Here is a 23409-nt window from a genome sequence, read left to right as displayed (position 1 = left end):
CGTAACGGCCGCAGCTCAAGCGGAAGATTAGAGTGTGGCTAAGAAGTGCATATTGAACATGTGAAAAAATGACAGAAAAAATGTTAACAGTAGGGAAAAGGCAGTAGACTAATTTAATGTTTTATTATTGTGGTGTATATATCCACATTTTATCGTGAAGTTTTAATAGTAAAATTCCCGGAAAACAACCTTATTTTAAACCTTCACTCTACCAATTCCTCGACCGACCAACACTCAATTTTCTAAAACTGAGATAAGCGGCGACACGCAGTTTTGAAAAAGATTTCAGCGCAGTTAGCACACACCCGAATTCATATTAGGGGGGTTTGGAAAAATGCGGAAATCATACGAGCCCCAGAGAGTCGGTGGAAAAGAGGGGGGCAAAATGGGAAAAACCCGGGTGCCCCCAAGGAGCCAGGATAAGTTTTGCCGGCCTGCACACGCTCCCCGAGCCAATTAAACGCGCGTTATCTGAGCCAAATTTTAAAGCGTTGATACATAAATCCTTTCGTTAAGCCCCGCAGCGTTCTTGACAGCCAAGGCACATGCTAACATGCCATTTTCCGCACCACCCTGCCAAAAAAACAAACCCCATCTCCTCCGCCCACTCTCAACCCCATACGAAAAAGTAGCGCGAAACTTTTTCGAAAGAGTTTTTCCTCTCGGGCAGCAGCGAACCCGTTCCCTTAAGGATAAGCCAGGACCTAGGATGTGTATGTATTTTAAAATTCAACTGTGGCTTAGCGTGCGCATCATAAAATAAATTTTAAACGCAAGTGGCGCCATTAAGTCTGCTTTCAACTTTTTTACACCCACTCCGCGCAAGAAGAGGGTTAATCGTTTCCGGGCGGAGGGACAATGCTACCCATATAATGTGTAAAAAGTTTATCAAAACCCTATCCACACCCGAAAAGGAGCAAACGAGATGAACATATTTATATAAATTGAGTGGTGCACGAGGGTGAACCAATGAAAGAAGGTGTGTTGAAAAGAAGAATATGCAAATTAAAATATATTTTATTTTTAATAGTAAACCTAAACTCTAAAATCCCTCTTACGAAATTTTATAGTATATTTGAATCACTAGTGCAATTTTCTTAAAAATAAAAAAGTAATTGACTCCATTTTTGTGAATATTAAGTAAGTTCGACTGTACAATCTCTATATTACTTAGTTTTTTTCATATAATTTTTAAAGTTACTTTTGTTATGCACAACTTGAATCAATGAATCACCCTACCCATTTATACATGCCTCGTATATAAGTGTGTGTTGGGCCCACCCACAAACAAAATGGCGGCACAACATAACACAACATTTTTTGGCTACCATTTTCGTGCCGCAAAACTTTTCGACGCGCTCTTTTACAAATTACCAACAACTTTACTACGTTTTTTACGATCGAACAGAGCGTTTATGTTTATCTCGCTGCTTGCACGAGTGGGTGTAGCCATATACCCAAAAATAAGTATGTATATACATCTGCAGAGCTCACAAACGGATATGTACACACTGGTGAAATATTGTTGGGGAAAAGCTAATTGAAATTGCAGTTAATAAGCCTCGAGGTTGTTTATGCCAAGGTATTGGGCTGTAATTGAATTCCACTTCCTTTTTCTTGGCCACAAGAAGCAGCTTATTTTTAATTAAATTTAGCCAAAGCCCGTTTTCGCGAGAGCGGCCTTTTGAAAGGCCATTAAGAGCCACGTTTTGACATTTATATTGACAGCCAATAATAGACAACATAACTACAAGGAGCCAAGGAAGCGGCCAAAACTGGAAACTGCCAACTGCCAACTGGCAAGCGGCAAGCGGCGTCTGGTGTGAAATTAAAACCCTTGCGGTATGGAAATAAAAGCGCATGTACAAAACCAGTAGCCGTACGCCTCACCAAGGCGGCATAAATCTTCCAGTCGATTTTCACCCGGCCAATACTGCAACAGCAAGTACAATTTAGGTCAAAATAAATATATACTTATATTGAGATTTATTTATAACGATTTTATAAATAATTTATATCTCTTATTATTTCATGTTCAACAATAAAAAGATAAACCTTAGGCCCAATAGCCCTAACAGGGTATTTGTTTGTACTTATACTTAAATTCTACAAAACACTTTATTTAGTATAAAGCGCTGAAAAAACCTATTATTCTCACCGCGACTGTAGTTACACCGCGCAGCCAGTGAAGCCACCGAAATGACAATTGTGTCAGCTACTGTATCCAGAGCCGCCGAATAATCCCAGCGTCGACAAGGCGGCTGATGGCGGCACCAACTTAGAAGTGCAACTTGCGAAATAAATTATTTTTATGCATTTGCATTTTCCAATTTTTAACACCTCCGGGGGTCATCAAGCGTGGCCATCCAGCCGAACGGATGGGTTACTCAGGCGATCTCTGCTCTATCCAATCGCAATTACCGTGGATAAGGATAAGGCTACACGTCGAATAGTTGGATACCCAGGAATCTAGAATTAGCCCAACAAAATTATGAAAATAAATTGTATGATTTTAACTATATTTGGAAAGAAAAACTAAAAACCAATTCCTTTGGCGAGTCAGTAATGATGATGATTTGCAGGGTAGCCAATAAGTGAAACGAGCACCCATCATGGGTGTCAAAATAAGGAATATTAAAACATTTCCTACCTATAAATATATGTGTATTAAATATCATATCAGAATTTGGCAAGAAAAAGTTTGGTATAATAGAAATTTCTATTGCGAGTATGTTAATAACGAATTGCAGGGTAGCCCATAAGCGAAACGAGCATCTGCAGCCTTTGAACATCATGGGTATCAAAAGGCGACTGAGCACCGACAATTATGCGGCGTGCTGCAAGCAAGACAAGCAGCCATCCCGGCCACGTTGACGTACCTTTTGGGCATAAAATTGAAATCCCGGCCAGGATGCGAGGCTGCCGCCGCTGTTTGGCATTAAACACAACAGCCGCTTCAGAGGAGGGAAGACAGCAGCAGCAGGAGCAGCAGCAGCAGCAACATCAGCAGGGCGATGGCAACGACAGCAACATACAAATTTATATGGCCGCAGGGCATGCTGAAATTATGCCATCAAATTGGTATCAACAGCCCATGCAGCAGCAACAGCAGCGGCAGCAACAAGAGCAACAAATGGAAGAAGCAGCAAGTGTTGCAGCTAGAATACTCGTGTTTTTCTGGGCCTGCAACAAGCGCTGCACTGCAGCGACAATTTGTGTGCAATGTGCAAAGTAAAATGTTGCTGGGTGTGAACCTAATGCGTGCAGCAGCAACAACAGCAGCAGCATAAGGTGCAACATCAGAAAAGTGGCAGCAGCAACAGCCACGAGCTTGTAAGCAAATTAGAGCAACTCGCCTTGCTGCAAAAATGCGACTCTAATTGGTTTGGATATAGACGTTGTTCCAAGCTGATCGTGAATGGGTTCTCAAGTAAGGAAAAAGCCTATTAAACCAAGTGTGGGTGTTAACTATATGCCAAAAACATGATCAGTTACAAGAAATATATACTATTATAATAATAATATAATAATCTAATAACTTAAAAATATGATAGCAGTAACTAGTTCTTCTATAAACATGTTTTGTTACTTATATTACTCTTTATATCCATTTAAACTAATTAGTTGGAATTATTTTATCATTGCCATTAATGTTGGTATTTATTTTAATCAAAGTATCGAACTGCCTGCTGATCCGCTTTATGGCCCAAAAAATGTTATAAATGCAGGTAGTAATTTCAATAAACGGACCTCAATGGTCTCCCTCCCTCCGCTGGCCCGAATAAAAATCTTCTCAAAAATTAAGAGCACAAAAAATAATTACGCACTATTGCCATAATTTCATAAAAGGCAGCGGATCGACAAGAGAAGGCACCGACACCGCATCAGGTAACATGAACCTGTCGGCAATCCACAAAACCCGGCCAAATGGCAGCGAAGTGGCTCGGAAAAGAAGGAGTTGCACCACAATCAACGCCCCACATGCGCAGATCATACCCATATGTACACTGGGAACTTAAATATATGGGAAGCTTAAATATATGTATGCTTAAATGTATAACACAAGTTGGTTACTTCAAAATATGAATTCACATTCTAATCTAGTATTATAGGTAACCTTTGATCAAGAAATTGCGCATTTCGTAGAAACTTGGTACAATGATATTGTAATTACCTGAGCATTTTTCGCACCTTGTATCATTTCAAGATATTTTTTTTCAGTGCAAGCTGAAGAGAGACCACAACTTTTGGCGGCCCCAACAGAAGTTATGATGGGGCCGGCCCCGGCGGCGTTGGATCGCTCTGGTCCTGTCCTCCTCTCGGCAGGATGAGTTGGGATGCTGGCGGTGCTGGGCATTCTGTGGATTCTGGACTCGGGAAGGTTTTGGCAATTGGCGCGGCCTTTTTAGCCCTCAGCCTGAAATTGGTAGGAGTTGATGCGTTGATGCAATTACACCATAATATTCACACTTTGCGAGGTGAGAAAATTGCGGGCTATTAAAAGATCATAATAACGCAGCACCGCTCCACTGTTCTGCACTTCCTTCGTCGAAGATGAAGATGCTGCAAATTGCGGCGGCACTGGATCGCATATATATGTATATACATGTATAGTGCCTCGGAAGTGGCAGATGAAATTGTGCACCGGCCAAAGGCCCCGCTGCCGACATTTATGACAGGCTATGAAACAATTTTTGCACCCCTTTTTTTGCCTGTTCTCATTAAAACAAAGGGAATAGCATATTGCTTATTGCCCCAAATGGCTGAAAGAAGCGACAATGTTGCACACATGTCAAACTGGGGCGCTTCGCTTGATTTAGAACTGTGCCAAGTGGCGTTCGCAGAAATTGATTTTAAAACCGCTTTCAAACCCATTAAAAACCCACTCCCCAACGTTCATACAAAGTTGGCTTTTGGGCAGCCGAAAAATGCCCACATTTAAATCGTTTTCGCCGAAGACTTGCTAATAGATTTTAATTATATTTTATTCACAGAAAGACTGGAGATCATAAATCCGTTCTTTGCGTCTTTATGGCTGTTGGCCTTTTATCACCTGCGGCATATGCCGTATTTTCAAAAAATTAAAGATTATTGTGTTAATGCTAATATGAATAATCCAGCCGGTGCAGTTAGAAATTATTCAGATGTTCAGTTTCAAAGCAGGTTTTCAAGTTATTACCAATAACTTTTGTTTGTCTAATTGGCACTTCCCTGAGATACAAACAAGCAAGACAATGCGAATAAAATGTGTTTATTTTCCCATTTGTAACACACTGTGGTAGTCAAACTAAATATTCGATTTACCCGTCATGAATGCTCCACAAACCAGTTGACAGACCAGAAATCCAAAGTGTTTGCCAACAGCTCGTCAGAAACACCAGATATGCCGAGATATAACACAATATCTGATTACATGGGGCAAGAATTCGATAATCTGATCGGAGCTAATCTGAAGGTGCGCTGAGCATCCCGAGTGGCATTTTAATCAAATCAACTAGCTAGCGCCCATTTCAATACGTTTTATGATTATTAATATTATATGATTATTCGCAGCTTGATTGTCGCTTTGTTCGGATTCGGGATTCCATGCTCCAAACAGCCAACACACTCTATTCTGTGCATTCGAATCCATATGTATGTATATTAATGCCGATCGGAAAGGCAATAACTACGGCCACAGAGATGGGGAGAATATATCAAGAGTCATTAGAATTGTCAACGCATAAATTAATTGCTCGTAAAGTGGCAGAGTTATGGATATTGTATCAGTTTTTGTCTCGAACGCCCTGTGTCTCTTTTTTCTCTCGTTTTCATTATTGTATTTATCAGTTTGCATAAGGGGATTTTATATCTGTGCTCTGTCATGTCATTTGCTTGATAATTTTAAATCAATAAGTGCAAGTTGTATTTTTGTCGCTTCTTCGATTTAGAACGAAATGCGTTGATTGGCATTTATGCAATAAAAATGCAGATAAGTCTGGCAAAATTTATTGATTATTTGGGCCAATTTCAAAGCTAACACATGTCTTTTTGTGCCATTTGATATGCGGAAAGATTGCCGATTGGGGCGCACATAAATTAGCTGTGTTCTACATATATAATTAAGTAATCTAAAAAACTTGCTCTGTCTGCCATAGAAATAAGATTGAAACTGGATTCGAGACATCAGCAGAGCCATCAAGAGCATTCAGAACTGTGATCTGTCAAATAACAAAGATATGCGAATGAAAACTTTGATTGAAAGATCTTGGCATTGAAATGTGAATGGGATGCGAAATTAAAATGAAAATACGTCTTATAAATAAGCATTATATTTCATTTTCTAACTTATAATGATACAAAGCGTTAAATAAACTATTAAATCGTTTAAAAAAGGTTAGATCCAATAAAAACTTAAAGGTGAATCTAGCGATTGACCTTTAATTCAGATGGCACACAAATCGAATCGCATGAAGCAATCAATTGGTCAGTAAATCCCCATTTCAACACATTATCAACAGAGTAGGAAAACAGCATTTTCCACTCGTTACTAATCGAGATAATTGCAAAACAATTTTCACTGAAGGCAATTACGATTTCACGCGCATTTTGCCACGCACAATTTTTTCCATCTTCGAAGATATTTGAATTGTTGAGATGTTTTGAAGACACGAATTGATAGATGCTACCAATGTACTACCAGTGGATGCGGATACCAAGGCATTCGATATGGCCAAAAGTGCAGCGTTAAATGCATGAATTTATGGAATTTTGATTAGTTGCAGAGTTTGTATATAAACATGATTGTTTTGGGCGCCAAGTGTTGGCGAAGTGTTCGCAGGCAGTTCCAATTAGTGACACGCCGATGGAAATGGAGATGGAGATGGTTCAATCGGAGGCCTCAACGCAGCCTTACAAAATTACATTTCAATTATTTTTGCTATTTTATTGCTCACCTCGGCCTCGGACAGGCGCTCATCGCACCTACTTTCCGGAGCCCCGATAATTGTGCATAATTCAAGGGGTTTATGCCGACTGGAGCTGTCAGTGTCCAGTGTCCAGATTTCAGGCTCCTTCCACATCCACATCCTCTGACTTTCCGTCTTCCGTCTTGGCCAACACGTGCAACATGCCAACATCTCTGAATTCTGTGGCACACAAATTAGCTTCGTGCTTAATGATTGCGTAAATGGTTGCTGGAATGCATGTATGTGCTGCCACAAAATTGGTAGCCCATGAAAATTTAAGAGGCTGTGCCAAAGTGGCTAATTTCACGTTTAAATTAGGAAGTCAATTGGCTGAATAATAGAAATCTATAAAAATACCCAATAATTCTAAAATTTCGCTAAAGGATCTTAAAGTTTGCCTCCTTATTACCTTTCACTTATAGCCTAATTGATTCATAAAACAGTCTTTCTTTAATATCTTCCCAATTCCGATATCACTTCCTACCTGAGCTCTAATTTGGTTAATAAAAAACCTGCAAATTCCATTGGTCTCACACCGTTGCCTTCGCCCCTTTTAAATTATTTTGCGACACGCATATCCTGCATATCCCTCCCAAAGTGGCTCACGAATATTTCGGGTTCTGCAGGCCTGGTGTTTTTGTTCGATAAATTGGCCGTAAGGTGCCTATGTGTCTGCCATAAAAACGAAAGGCCATCAGCATTGACCCAGTCGCCGGTTTCTGATGACGGGCATCAGGGTATCGGGCATCAGAGTATCAGGCATTGGGGAATCGGGGAATCGTCGCCGTCCAGACATATTGAAAATTAAGGCGAGCGCACGTTTAGCCGGCGGCCAGAAACCGCGTCATAAAGCCCAAGTTCCAGCTCCAAGTCTCCAACTGGCCGGCGAAGAAACACTTTTCAGATCATTGATCATCATCACACAGCCAGGCCCAGAGAAATTGTGATTATGATTCATAAGCGTCGACAACGGTGTGGAGTTTGCTTTTACACTGTCAGAAATCGTAGCCAAAATCATGCCAAACTTTAAAAAGCTACATTTTTACATATTAATTATATTCGCTATATCTTAAGACATTATGAACGAAGAAGATAGCTCATTGTAAGGAGTGGAATAACATTTTATTTTATTTTGGTCAGTGTGGTGTTTTGGGAATATGTTCGTAAATTACCGGAATTACTTGGGTCTCCTTCAGATTTTTTGTGGCCCAAAGCAGCGGCCAACACCTTAGAATCGGTCGGCGTGTCGGCAGCGGTGTTCTTTTCTTGTTTTTTAGATAAATGAATTTGCGCTACTTCAAGCGGCTGCCGTGCACCAGACATGGATGCAGACACAGATACAGATACATTTACAGACACAGACACAGATACAGATGCACGCACAACTAGGGATGCCAGAGATTTGGGTTCTGGATGGGATGGGAGTGGGGGAATGGGGCACCTTTAGTCGGGGCTATCAACAGCGGCGACTGCCATTCGTCAGCGGCTGTGATTGAAACACTCAAAACCAGACCAGACTGGACCAAGTCGAGAGCCGAGAGCCAAAGCCAAGCCAAGAGGAAACCAAAAACGATGCCCGGCTGCAATTATACCGAAAAACCATCCATAATTATAGAGCGGCAAGATATTTCGAAGTTAACACTTTCGTAGCATGGCTTTGGGAACTTGCTGCAGGCAAATTTTATTGATGCATCACAATTTAATGTGCACTACAGCTCTCGAAGGGATTGGATCGCATCGGATGGGATGGGATGGGTTGGGATCGGCGGACAGATCATCATCAAGGGCCCCGGGAATGTATCGTAATTTTTTAATAAACATTTTTGGTTTTCTTCGGATTTTTCATGCTGCTGATTGGTATCTCTCGTGCGTTTCTGCTCCTATCTGTTTGTCAAGACACGCAATCTTCCTTTATTTTTCTTGAATCTCGATCAGATATCGGGGCTATGTGGTAATGTGTTATATGGCAATTGGGGTTAAGTTGGAACACGAAAAATGTGTGTCAGCATTAAGAATGCGAGGGAAATGTTATGAAAGCAGAAAAGATTAATTGCCCTCTAGTTTTGATACGCTTCAGAGCTTCATATATTTACAATATATAAACTTGATTTATAAGAAGGCAAATAAAATATAATAAAATTCTATCTATAAACCCTATCAATGTCCACCACGAAATGAACGTAATATTTTAAATTGAATGTGGGTGGGGCTGTAAGCCACAACAACTCATTATTTTGCATATCACACATATTTTGACATGGCCGTAACCAACAACAAATAAATTGCAGCCAATGGGGTTAGGCTCTGCGCTACCATTTGACCACCATTGCAGAGGCATATTTTCCCCTCGCTGGCCACAAAATTCTCTGGGTCATAAATCGCAGCCATGTTCAATAATTCAGGGCCCCGGAAAGTTTTTCTCCCCCAAAAGTTGAAATACAAATACAAATCAAGAGCGAAAAAGCGCGTAAAAATCGGTGAGGAAATTTATGAGCCAAATAACAACGGGAGATGACAAGGGCCAACACAGCAGAGGCCAAGCGGTCAGCAACCACCTACAGTTCAATTTGTTTCGACCTGGTTAAGGGGGAAATGGTACGCGGATGGGCATTGGTAGGGAATGCCTTATATCATTGGAGGAGGTTCGGGTGTAGGGCTTTGGGCTTTGGATCCAGGCTCGGGTCCAGGCTCATGCGCACAACAGAAATGGTGATAAATATTTGCGTTTCATTTGTGCCTTGTGGTCGAAACGCGTATAAATAATATTCGCACGATATATGTCCCCTTGGCAGGAGGATTCCGTGAGTGGGGAGGCAGGGGATTTCCCATCCCTTTTTTTTTGTGACTCTGCGCAGGCGCGAAATGGACTAAACTGGCGCCCCCGGGCAAAATGCGCCTCTTGCCTCTTTAACCTCGACGTGGGCGCCGCGGAAAAATAAACACAAGAAAATAATACAGATGCGAATGGTTTGAGTCGCAGCACTAGGCACTCTCTAATAAATATTAAATAATTGAATTAAATAATTTGTATGCCTTCCTAAACTTTAACATATATACGTGTAATTAGGCCATGTTGAATGCATTTTCAGTATTTAATTTAATTTAAGTTAAATGTATTTTTAAATGAATTAGGTAACATAAAGATTGCAAATTTCTTTATATATTGATACCAGAATTCAGCGATATAATTAAAATAAAAGTATCTAATAAATCGACAGTATTTTTTGATTTTAAAGGGTATGCAGTGCACACAAAAAACTTGATGTGCGGAATTTTCAGTGCAAACCCAAGCCCAAACCCGAAGCTCCAACCGAATCCAACTGCCGAGTCCGTTCCACTGTTTGCTCCAACTTGATATATGCGCTGCCTGCTCATAAAAATGTCAAAAAATGGTGTGTTGCATACAAGGCTTTGTCCCGGCACCTCATGCCCAACACCGCACCATGGATGGCACTCCAGGATCTGGATCTGGATCTGCTGCGCATGCGCGCATATTTCGCTTTAATTGGCAAGCGGAAAAAAGGAGAATCCCAGCCATGGGCACCTCCAACGATGACGCTAAATGTGGCAACCGCACGCACACATAGGTGGGCCTCCCGGGTCCACTCCTCACTCCCATGCCATCTCAGAATCCAGAATCCAAGTCAACCTTACTATCCGGACGATCCGGACGGGTTTGTTTAGCGCCTTAAGCGCATTTAATGTGACACAGAACGAACAGGATAACGACGACGACAGCAGCAGTCGAGGGAGCAGTCGCAGCAGCACGTGACACAAAGGTGGATGAGGTGGACTGCACTGGGAAAAATAATTGCTACTTGCACTTATTTATAGATCATAAGTCATGCTACTTAGCTGTAAAGTACTCAATTCATTTTCATTCATACAATTCATACTTCTTTTGGGTGCTTCATTTGATTAAATTTTTTATTTCTACGCACATAATAATAGGTTTATTAATTTATGAAAATCCATCTCTTTTTCAACCTTGAAATTTTTGTTTTTGTCACTGCGAATGAGGAGGACCCACGAGCACGGATTGTGGAGGACGCATGCGTGCCAAAAGCAAATTTCACGCAAATCAAAATGTCATAAATTCGTGGCTTATGCCTGGGACCTCCACCTTCCGCTCCTGCCTCATCCAGCCCAATTCCAATCCCGTCCACAACCACAACCCCAACCCCAGCTCATCCCGAGTGCAACCCTCTCTAGTGCCATATTTATAATGAAAATGATACGTCTGCGCATCGCAGTCGTCTCTTACTTTTTTCCCAAACCAAAAAGGCCCAAGATGAGGGCGATGCAGAGTGCCAAGCGAATGACAAGTGCTAAATTGGCGCGCGAATTTCTGGATGTCGTCGCCGGCAATAAGAAAGACAACAACATCGGACTAACTTCAGGTGGGTGGGCGACTACACCTTGCAAATCAAAAGGAAAATAGTAGGAAACATAAACCAGTTTACAAAGCTGTCCCAGAAGTCATCATGTTTTTGGGGTTTTTAAGCAACTTAAGCAGAAGAAACTCAAGCAACTTAAGCAGAAGAAACTCAAGCAACTTAAGAAGAAAATAAGCCTTTCATTATTTTTGTAAATATCTTTTTGATACTATTTAAAGTATCTTCTTGTTAGCTTAATGTTGTTATTAAATAATTCCTTAATTAAAATCTTTTAAATTTGCTATCCCCAATCGTGGCCCAAACATATGCCAACTAACTTTAATATGGCAGCTGTATTCACAACTATTACGCAGACGGTAGGCTTATGAGCAATGGCTTATGGTTCTACAGTCACGCCCCCGTTGCTTCTTAGCGAGCACGTACTGTACCTTCTCGGTAAGGAATTACCCCATTAACAATTTAACAGCCTCAATTTGAGGCAACTGCTTCTGGATGCGTGATTGCGAGTGGAAGTGCCAGTGTGCGAACGCAATTGGTATTGCCAACATGGCAATTGCACATTAACGACATAACACCGTTATAACGGCAACACACCTCATCGCTATGTCTCCCCCCCTCCATCCCCCTTACCTGTGCCAACGCACTGATTACGCCGATTATGCATATTGATCGGATATCGCCGTGGGCACGTCGCAGCCATCATTTAGTGGGTGGTGCGGGTGGTGTGGGTGGTTTGGGTGGTGGGATGTTCCATCAATTAGTGCCATACTATATGGTTAACTTCCCCATGCACACAGCATACTATAATATGTGAATAACGTATATGAACCAATTGTGTGATGACTAGTATACAATAATGTACTACTTTAATATAAAAACATACTATTTGAAGATAGATTATAGTTAGGTAAAACTTATTTAGGTCTTATATTTTACAAGTTCTGAACTCAAAGTAGGCGCCATAAATGCTAATGAGGCAGCATGCCTATAGCGCATATTATTACTTTTCAGTTATGTTTTCCTTGAGCATTTTCTTTGCGGCCCCTACACATTTCCACACACATCCTGCCGCGCTGCCCAGCGGGTGGAAAATTCCCCACTTCGATTCGTGTCCACTTTGTGGTTCCACCGAACAATGCCGCTTTAATTTCGAGCAGCAGAAGGATCCATGTAGCGTTTTTTATATTCTTACAGATCTTCAGATCGTCGAAGTGGCGAGAGGTCACTTGATGGGGCCGCCAAAGTGCTTGAAGTTCGCCCATTTTATGTTTATTTTTTTGAGCTATTTGATACTTTTCTTCACACTTTCCAATTTAGTGTCTTTTTACGCATTCCTTGGCTTTATGTTTCTGCCAGCCCAAATTATATAGCATATTTTATCACATATTTCTGTGGCCATAACTATTTATTTCATTCTTCTGGCGGCCCCTAATGTTTTCCACACTTCTGATGGATATTATACATTCATTGATTGGCCTTTATGGTTCCGTTCGAGCATAAAACCGTATAATCGAAAAGTTTGGAATTATAATTTCTTTTGTAGCGCGGCACTAAACTGAACCACAATGATTTGTATAATCGAGGACAAGTTAACGTTTAATTTAGTCATTTTTATTGTGCTTGCTGGGAGATTATAGCCGAATACCTACAACTATTTAGTTATTCATTTTTCAAAACTTTGAAATATTTATTTTTAATCAACCAAATAATTTGTACAGAAAACCAATAGATACTGCTTTTCTATGACTCACACGGTTTGCGAAAACGTAATTTATTGCACATGTGTCATTTTCCCTCAACCTGCAGCCACGAAAATTGAAAAGAATTTCCCACCCATACCAAAATCAAACCACATTGTACACCATGCAATTGATATGCCCCATGTACATATCAATTTGCCACACACTCGTGGAACATTTATTTTGGGCCTATATGTGATTAATATGTTGACCAAATGCCACCCCCAAAGGGGTGGATTCGGAAAACTCCCCTGATTTTATGTGGCTCGCAAATCCCAAAGGGAAAACGCCCAGGACAAATATCAATAATTGCCGTAACAAGTGTAAGTTGTTCTTTTGGCACAAAATAAAGCGAAATGAACCCAATTCAAGATTTTCCCATCGCTGTAAAAAGGTTCCCAGCGAAAGTTTTTGGCAAATATTCAAAACAAATTAATTTACACTCAACTGCCGGTAGCCAAAAAAGAAGAAACCCTCCACAATCCTTCCTTTCCCAGGAGATGGAGTTGAAAAAGTTGAAAAGGTGGAAAAAGTTCAACCCCGGAGCTCATCAATTAAAATTTAACCAGCCCGAAAGTTTCTTTCCTTTTTTGTGTGTGTGTTCGTTCGTTCGTCAGAATATTAAGGATAATTACATTTTAATCATCTTTATTGCTCTTTCACAACTTTACTGCTATATACAAGATATACAAGACGCTTTTGCATTGTACATGGCCGGGTTTACATGAGTCCACTGGCCACAACAATTAGGGGTTGGCTGGGTATGCCGATGTGGCTGGGCTTTTTATGGGCCGAAAGCAAATGGGAATGGCACAGACCGCAGACATTTTTCAAAAACGGTAGCAACCACAAAATTTCATAAAGTTTTCGGTTCTCCACTCTCGTGTGCGCTTCATCAATTGGTAATGAGTGGTAAAAAGTGGAGTAAAGTGCCTGGTAACCGATGAGGAGGGTGGTCCTTCGGCACCCTGAAGACTTCGATGTGGCACCAGCTGCTGTCATTTACTGTGGATCAGTTTGAACGTTGAACTCGCTGGTCACTCCGGTCACATTCCATTTAATTCGAGTTGAATTCAATTTGGGGAAAGTTTGGCAGGGAGCAGATGGGTTGAAAGTGGGCCCAAGCCGATTAACACGAGATGGACAGCGTCCTTTTATGGTTTCTACATTAAATGTGAGAAAGGTTTCATAAGTTTGCTTATTTCATGGAATAAAAAACATAATTAAGTCAACTTACAACCAAAGAATTAACAACACAGTTAAGTGAACTTAGAACGAAAGGAATAAAAACACAATTAATTCAACCTAGAACAAACTACATCAACTTATTTCAACAACTTTCTTGTTTTCTGTGTTAAATAAATAACTGGGTTTGAAACAAGTATCCATCAAGTAAATATACATGAATTGAATTTTAAAAGCTCTCCTGCGCATATGCACATGCAAATATTTACTATCTAGGTTCAGAAACATAAATTAGCAGCATAAACGAATCAATATAGAGAAGACATACATACGTCTGTGCAATCGTCTTGCAACTCATCCTTATCTGCCAGGAGCTGCTGCTCAATGCACAAAAATTGAAATCAATTAAAATGACAACAAAAGTGGCCATAAATACTCATCTCCAGTTGCGCTGCTTTTTATGGCTCTGTTGCAACATCAGCATCCGCAGCAGCAACAGCAGCAGCAGCATCAGCCTTTTGGTTACTCTGGCAAATCTAATGAAGATTTACTTTAGGCCATAACACACATGGTGGAGGCGCTTAAGTGGCAGCAGCAGCAGCAGCAACATCGTGGCCATTTATTTGGAATTTTACATTTTACAGCACGCTGGCCGAGTGTGGGCGGCCCATGGTGTCGCAGATAGAGATGCGTGCAACAGCAACAGCAACAGCAGCAGCAACAAGCAATTATAAGCGTTGTACACACACCAATCCTCGCCCTTTTGAACCCCAAACCCACACACACACACACACCCACACCGAAGCTCCAACCCAAACTCAAACCCAAAGCGATTCCAATTCGAATCTCTGGCAGCAATTTCTAACGGTGGCAATAGCTTTGGCGACAGTGCCACCAGTTTTTGGGGGCGTGGCATGCCATGGCCATATGGCAGCCATTGCAGCACATAAAGTTCGATTTGTTGTTGCTGCCGCTGCTGGATTTATGTGCGCTATATGCGGTTATAAATCCCAAATACATGAACGACTCCGCTTGGCCAGATCCATGCGCCAAATTGCAGCAGCAACAATAGCAACAGCAGCTGCAGCAGCAACAGCAACAGCAACAGCAACAGTGAATGAGTTTTCTTTTTAAGTCGCAATCGGCGAAAGCCAATCGCTTTGCTGCCTAATATTTATACCGTGTAATAGAGGCATTGCTAGAATTACGAGTACTAGATGGTTAAGGATGTTGTAAATATAAAATCATCTTAAGCTTTAAAACATATTTCGAGGGTTATATCGATAGAAAAGTCAGGCTTTAGGCATATTGTGATTTTAATATGTATATTGTATATATTGTTTACTTAATACCATAAACTTAATTATATACTATAAATTCTATGCCAAGTTTAAAGCTCTCAAAGTTATATTCAAAGCATAACTAACAATGGATTTTTTAAGCAATATGTAGAAATATACTACACTTGAGGAGATAATCTACACAGTACGACAAAAATCGAGTTCGAATCGCCAACTTTCCCTTATGTTTTCAATTAGACAAGAGCAGCATCGAACGCATTGGAAAATGGCAAGTGATTCTTCTAAATTGCTTCGCTGCGCAATTATTTCAATTTCGACTGAGGCGGTCCGAGTGGAAACCACCAGGCATCCGGATTGGGAAACGGACTAGGAATCGGATGCCCAGAGCACTTGGTCAGTGGTCAGTGGTTGGTGGCTGGTGGTTGGTGGTTCTGGGCTCAGTGGTCGTATTGTCGTTATTTGAGTTCCTTGGCTCATAAATCAGTTTGCTGCCTTTTTAATCCGTTTTAATTGCTGTTCGTTGGTCGGACTATGGATGTCGCAGGACTAGCATAAGGCTATAGTGGCCCAAGGATATAGAGTTGTTGCTGCTGCCCTTGTTGTTTTCGAGGCGATTAAGAGACCCCGAACACGTATCGCAGATGAATCTCTCGTCCTAAGCACTTTTGGCCATTATAATTGTCCAAAGTGAAATTACCTGTTTCTGTATGTCACCGCAAAGATTTTCTTTAATCGAAACATTTAAAACAAATAATAGTATGTTTAGTTAACGTATATTTTAAGTTACTTCTTCCCTGAAAAAACTGTTCAATTCATTTAATTCCATGTCATAAACTTGACATAAGTGATCCTTAATTGTGGTCGACATGCGTCCTTTTCACTTTTTATTCCAACCGCAGTTATCCATCAATTAAATGTTTAAATTTATAATTACCACAAGGAATGTGGTAAGTGCGTGGTTCAAAAAAAACGCAGCGGAAAAGCGGTTAAGATAACCCTAACCGCTTACTTCCGTTAGGGAAAAAGGTGAGAAAAGTATTGAACAGTACACGGAAATGCAGCCGAAAAAATTGGTTTGGGAAAACCGCAAAATAACATGCATCTGTTTAAGTGCTTCTTGTTGTTCTAATTGCCCGAGCACACCCACAAAAAAAAATAGGAATACAGGACGAGGTCCTGGCAGATCATTCGTGGACACCGCTTATCATGCGGCAGCTCCCGGGCGAGCCGTTTAGAAAGTGCCGCTGCTGTCACGCCGGCAACTTTAACAGGTGCTCGCTGGGGGCACAAAAAAATAGCAGCAGGGAGCCAGAAAAAATAAATAAAAAATATAAAGACTGGGGGAAAAAAGCTGGCAAATGAAAACTGCAAGCCACCGAACAAATGCGGATAACAAACTGTCAAAGTTTTACGCTTATTACCATTGCGGGGCGAAAAAAATCAACAACGGTGACCGAGGAAGTCGCAACAACTGAAAAATTGTATGACATGGTGTCTCCTCGTGCCCCCAAATTTCCACCGATTTTCGTGCCACTTTCCGGGCACCACGAACATGTCCACTTTTTAGTCGTCTCCTCCACTGCCCAGCGGGATGTGGTGGCGAAGTTTCGTGGGTGTGTGCCATGTTCTCAAATTGACTCTTTTTATCATGCCCTTTGCCATGTAAAAAGCACTGGATTTTCAGAAAGAAAAATTATATTGTTCAGTGCCGTTGTAAATTCAAAAAAAAAAATTATTTATATTAAAATAACTATATAGTCCCCTACAAGTTTATTTTAATTTTTGAGAGTACTTGGACGTCGGTGCTGTGACCGAAAGCCCTTTTTTTATATTTTTTAAAATGATCATCATGCTAACTGAACAGATTTGTCACAGTGGAAATGACAGAAACTTTGTTGTTTTCATGGTATTTTGCATTATTTATGCTTTCATTTATTTCCCATTGAGAAATGTTTAAATATTTTCAAAAGTTTGAATAAAAGGAAATTTATAAATATTTTTGGAATTATAATTAAGATGATAAAGCGGACAATCGCTTGGAGAGATTGTGTGAAATATTATTTAACAAATCGAAGCCAAACTAGACACGCAATATTTTCTCAAAACTTCGAGCAACTAAACCCTTGCAATTTGTATTCCGAAAACGCTGGCAAAAAGTTGTAAACTTTCAACAGATATGGCGTGATTACAGTGGCCTGCGGCTAGTCGGAAAATTCGTCGGAAAAGTCATTTATAAAATGGAAATTATACACATAAACCGAGGACAGACACTCCCACCCACGTCCACAAACGGCAAGACGGAAATTCTCGGAAAAGGACACTTGCTTTTCTCGAGCTCATCAAAATATGCTGGCACACACAGACATGCACAAAATGGCGACTGAGCAGCAGCAGTACGCACTCACACAATAAGGACATTAACTCCTGCACCCACACACACACATACACGCACACAAATAAAAAGAGAGTGTGGCAGGAAAAATGAGTCCCATGTCTTTCATTAAAACTTTCGGCAAATTATCGGGTAACATATGCTTGCGGCTTGATTGTCAAATATAGTTCACCAAAGCAACTCGACAGCATCCCCATACGCCAACCTCCATCCTTCGTCCTGCGGCCTCCTTGAGTGAATACCCCGCACATGTACACATCTATAACACTTTTCCACTTGAGTGTTGTAAGGGGAATTTTCCACAGATAGAGACATGAACCCCGCATAAATATTAAAGCAACCTCAACGTAGCCCATACGTTGTGCTTCCCTTTGATTTCCTTGGGGAGCTAGGCGCCAGCCAAGAGGAAAGCTTCAGGGAAAGCATTTCCCCTTTTTGCCTTCCATTCCAGCATCCAGTTGAAGGGGTGTCGGCTCGGGGAATTCGCATTGGACTGAGCAAAAAGGATGTGAGTCCGCGCAGGCGTTGTAATCACTTTCAACCGGCATTCAATGCTCAACACCCTCGAGTGAGTGGCATAAATTGGCTCACGCGCTTGTTTTGAGTTCTGAAAATAACAATGGTTCTATTATTTTAATTATATTCAATATTATCAACAATTTCTGTTTGGCGAAGTAAGTTTGAACCTTATTTGTAGCATACTTTTCAGCGCGCGATCTTTACTAATCACCAATCGTAAGCACTTATAATGGAAAAATTCAGTAATTAGATTGTTTCTTAAATCAATCAAAAAATTTAAAAATAATCACATTTATTTTACCGATGGTTAATTTGGTGGTCGGAACACAACTTTCCCTTGGAATATCAGCATAGATAATGTAAGGTGCTGAGTGGCACTTACTTCTTATCAACTGAATTACAATTTTTCCAGCCTCCCAGCACCTTTTGCACAACCTAATTAGCAGGACACTGCCATGGAATTCCCGAATTCCCGCATCCTGGCTCCTCCTTGCTCCTGTATCCTCGCAGTCCAACTTTTCGCCCGCCTAGTTAGTTTGCCGTGGCAGTCATTAGTAGTCCTATGTTAATTTGGTGCGCCTAATAAACTGCTACTTTTTGCCAGCGCCCACCTGGCGCACACCCACCACCACTCTGACCCCAGCCCACGACCCGCCCAAAACCACCCAGAGCCACCCAACAGCCCAACAGCCCACCTTCAACCTGCAACCACCCGAGCAATGGCAAATGGAATGGTGGCGCTGTGCGAATTTGCCACTTCAACAGCTCCTTGGTGGCAACACGGTCACGTACGCGAAACGAGTGAAAGCTGAAATTTCGTTGAAAAAGGATATATGGGCACAGAGCTGGCATTGTCCTGGGGCCGTGAGCTGAGTTCCAACTGCGTTCGTATACATCTAAATATATATATATATGGGTATGTATGTACGTATATAGCCCCCGCCCTATCTGTCTGCTTGTCTGCCATCTTGGCTTTTACATACAGACTTTTCGCCCATTTCTTTTGCCTCGGCCCTTTTGTAAAATGGCGTGGCAATGTGGAAACGGAAAATGTAGAAAAGTTATTGATTTTTTTTCGGGCGGAAGATTACTTAAATTCAGGATGCTACGTCGTTGAATCAGGAGAAATAATTGTGGGAAAACTGTCAGAGGATCAGCCGCAAATAAAGCTGACATAGCTGTCAAAATGTGATTCACTTTTATTTATTCATCATTTTTCGGTATTCCTGACACCGACTGGCAGCCCATCATTTTTACCACACATTTTTAATATGCACAAAACACATGTCACACAGCAAAGAGTCAAAAGACAAATCAGAAAAACTTTGTTACCCAATCTGACATGACACGAATAGAAGGTAAATACTCCAATCAAAAGTCCAAGTTTTCGGTTGGACAAAAGTAAACAGGAAACTTGCAAAGGTGACAGGCAATCGAGGATTAAGGACTTCATTACAAGTTCATTTCTGGCATATGTTAAATATTTTATCACTTCTAAAGTTACATATAATACTAATTTACAAATCAAATATATTCAAATTAGGACTTGAAACTAAGAAATAATAATTTAAGCCAGAATATTTCCCCCTTGCAGTTTATTGCTCTATGAAAACTTTCTGCTAAAAATCGGGTCAGATACCGTATTAAGTATCCCATTATATTCCATAATTTTCCTCAGGCGAAAGGCCTGTCCAATTATGCTCATATATAGTATAATTTTCTTCTTTCTTTTGAGTACTCCGCTTTCAACACTCTTTAAAATAAGCGCATTAACTGCAAAGCTGCAACTTCCGATTTTTGCGCGGTGCACACGAAAGCATTTTGAGCCTCCTGCAGCCAAACCGAAAACCAGTTGGCGGTCTTAATTATGAGCAAATGTTGGCCAAGTTATGCGTTCCGTTCTTCAGTTTCGCACTTTTCCCCCGGATGCCTCTCTTTACAGGCTCACTTTTCACTTTAGTCGTTGGGCTGGGCGAGCTTCAAGAAGGCCCGTATCCAAATCCTATAATTATGTGCAATCAATACTTTTTTGGTATCGGCTTAAAGCCGGAACGGATGCGCATTTGGACGGGAATGGAGTTGGAGTCTCGTCTCAGCTGTGAGAAGTGGAGGATGGGCCGGTAGTTGCTAATAAAGCGATTTGGGAGGCGATTCATTCATGCAGGTAAAAAATGGGGTAGAAATGGATTTTTAAGAAACTTATTTATATATATCTGGGTTTATTTCGGCTTTATAATCAATACTTTTACCCCTCAAATTTTATTAAAAGCTCCTTTTTTATGAATATTTTTGAATTTAAAACTGTTATTACTTTCGATACTTCGCAAGGACTTACTGATGTGTCCTCGTACATATCGATATTCCACATCGACTTATCGAAAGCAATACCATCATTATGGCGCAAAACTTAAGCCAGAAAATTATATATATATTTTTTGTTTTAATTCCTAAATAACTAAATATTAAATTAAATAACTATATCGCATATTCGTAATACTTACTTAATACATACTTAAAAAGAAGGTTTAAATCAGTGGTGGAAGTTCTTTTTTGTATGTTGCCTGGCAACGAAAACCACTTTTCATAGCAAACCAATCATAGTGGCAAGTGTCAAGCAAGCAGGTGCTCCAAAAAAGGTTAATTTAAAGTAGCCAAGATGAAGTTTATTCCGCTGCACACGACGAATACAGCGATCGTGTACAAGAACTCGCTGTGCTCCTTTGCCTCGCTTTTGGTCCTGGCCTTCATAGCGCTCTCTGTAATGCTGCCCGTTCTGCTGGTGTCTCTGCTGAGTCCTTATTCTGGAATATCTGAATCACGGGTCCTGTACGAGCAGCCGAATGTGGAGTTCAACTACGAATACATTTTCGTGGGCACAACGGACCAGGGGGAATACGAGGAGGAGGAATCGCTAGTGGCCTGCAGCAGCTTCAGCCAGTTCAATGCCCAAATGGCGAGTTATACCAACAGTTGCACCACCACCAGATATTGGACAGAGGATGTGGACTATGATGGCGTCACAGATCGGGCGCACTTTCAGCTGGAGCTGCAGGATGTGCCCACGCGATTGGTCAGCTTCAATCTGTTGGTCTTCTTTGAGGCCGAACTGCAGCACAAGTGCGATCTATCGCCTCCGTCCGTGCTGGCCCATCAGCTCCAGCTTCCCATCCACGCCCGCCTCAGAAATGGGCACATTCAACTGAAGGGAGAGCTTCAACTGAAGCAATACGTGGAGTTCACCTGTCCATTTCCCGGACGCAACATCAAGACTCAGTTTCGCCAGGTTCACTTGGACACGAACTCTACTACCGGAAATATAGATCAATTCAAAATGGAATCGCTGCTGGCGCAAGTCAAGGCGAATCCAGCTTATTTCCAGCTGGCCGTTCAGGAGACATACTATAGGGAAACGTCGCCTCGCTTGGAACCAGGTCTCATCATTGACCTGGAGTTGGACGTGCTCCAAGTTGCCGCTCGCTATCATCTTAGCATTTGGGAACGGCTTGGACAGTTTTGGCTGTACTTCGCTTCCTTCTTCGGCATCTCGTTTTACATTATGAACAAGCTGAAGGACTTTCTCTTCGGGCGCCACATCGTTCGCTCCTGGGAGATCATACCCTGGAAAAAGCTCTACTGACACCAATCGGGCGCCATTTTGGAGATGGACAACTTCTCGATTGGCGAATGACTCGAGGCTGGCTGTGGTTGGTTACCCAATGCAATTTCATTGTCAGTCAAATAATAAATATAACAAATGTACAGGAAATTTAAGTGGAGAGCAGGAGATCGGAAGGATCCGCTCACTTATCCCGGCTATTGGACATCAGGGCTAGGTTGCCAAAGGAAGATCCAGCGGACGCTGGCTCGGGTGAGGGATCAAATGCACGGTTGTCCTCAAGGATGATGGTTGTGCGGGGATAGTGATCCAATTGCACGAACAGATAACGATATTCCAGTTTTCCAGCGTCATTCTGTAAAGATTGTGGATTAGACGAATGAGGAATGCAAGATATTAATCACGCCTACTCTTCTGGACTCCAGCTGCACGGTGGCTTTGTTCCTCAAGCCTTGCACATAGAACTGCATCCGCATGTGAGGCTTTCCATGGCGCTCATAGCTGGAGTGCGCCACATGCTGTCTGCGTCCGCGCCTGGATGTCTCGCCAAATCCCTTAATGGGCGCACCAATTGCATCCTGTACCCGCGGATCTTCGACCACTCGGCTCAAAGCATCCGCGTATATATTGTTGGGGCTCTCGCTGGAGAATAGCTCCCGGAAAATGGCGAAGAACATCACACAGGTTACCCCTAATCCGGCAATTATAATGGCCGTATAACTAGCCGTCTTAGTGTTCTCCTTGATCTTCTCGCCAATGGGACGCACATCCGTAGACACCTGGGTATTATCCTGCGACCGTTGAACAGATCCGCCACCCTCTGCATAAATAACATAGTTAATATTCCAGGTGTACCCCGATGAGAAGTTTGATGCACAAACCGCGCGACGCTTCCTGGCGCAAATGTGGACTCCAGTGCATCGCAGCCGCACATTTTAGCCTGGTAAAGTTGGCGGGGAGCAAATTCTGCCGCTGACTGACCAAATTGCGCAATAAGGCTAACCGTGACATTGTTCACGTCGAAATCAATGGTAAAAAACAAATAAATACACTTTATGAAAAAAGAATTCTAATCAGCTGTTTAGTGGAGATATAAATAGTGTTGCCACATGTTTATTACGTAGCGTGATATCGAGCCATTTCCACTAAAATAGTTATAGCCAAAGGTTTTAATGTAAATCTATATGATAAGACTAATGTTACAAATTGAAATGAAAACCGAATATATATCAAAGCATTCACATTTTATTCCCCATTCATAAGTTACAAAATCTAAACTTTTAGCTAAAAATCTGCTATTTCCATTGATAGCT

At 41.4% G+C, this 23409-nt stretch overlaps 2 protein-coding genes across 2 annotated transcripts; one reads left to right on the top strand and one right to left on the bottom strand.

The window, feature by feature from the left end:
• Positions 1–21017: 21017 nt before the first annotated feature.
• On the top strand, positions 21018–22246 carry LOC6528151 (transmembrane protein 231). The gene has a single exon (XM_002089181.4). The coding sequence runs from the start codon at positions 21137–21139 to the stop codon at positions 22115–22117; it is 981 nt and encodes a 326-aa protein (XP_002089217.3). The 5' UTR covers positions 21018–21136; the 3' UTR covers positions 22118–22246.
• On the bottom strand, positions 22181–23185 carry LOC6528150 (mitochondrial import inner membrane translocase subunit Tim21). Its single transcript, XM_002089180.3, has 3 exons — positions 22978–23185; positions 22507–22916; positions 22181–22451 (listed from the first exon to the last, which is right to left on the bottom strand). Exons 1-3 carry the CDS (start codon positions 23105–23107, stop codon positions 22281–22283), a joined length of 711 nt encoding a protein of 236 aa, XP_002089216.1. The 5' UTR covers positions 23108–23185; the 3' UTR covers positions 22181–22280.
• Between the last annotated feature and the right edge of the window lie 224 nt (positions 23186–23409).

The sequence above is a fragment of the Drosophila yakuba genome, chromosome 2L (genome assembly GCF_016746365.2).
Source record: "Drosophila yakuba strain Tai18E2 chromosome 2L, Prin_Dyak_Tai18E2_2.1, whole genome shotgun sequence".
In the NCBI taxonomy this organism is placed as follows: Eukaryota; Metazoa; Arthropoda; class Insecta; order Diptera; family Drosophilidae; genus Drosophila; species Drosophila yakuba.
The sequence above is the reverse complement of the archived record's forward strand: the minus strand, read 5'-3'. Positions and strand labels throughout refer to the sequence as shown.

Bases quoted from the DNA above. Each gene is read 5' to 3' on its own strand.
- LOC6528151 (XM_002089181.4), top strand. From the start codon at position 21,137: ATGAAGTTTATTCCGCTGCACACGACGAATACAGCGATCGTGTACAAG.
- LOC6528150 (XM_002089180.3), bottom strand. From the start codon at position 23,107: ATGTCACGGTTAGCCTTATTGCGCAATTTGGTCAGTCAGCGGCAGAAT. The intron at 22,917-22,977 runs GTTTGTGCATCA...TTATTTATGCAG, and splicing joins GCGCCAGGAAGCGTCGCGCG to AGGGTGGCGGATCTGTTCAA. The intron at 22,452-22,506 runs GTAGGCGTGATT...CAATCTTTACAG, and splicing joins TGCAGCTGGAGTCCAGAAGA to AATGACGCTGGAAAACTGGA.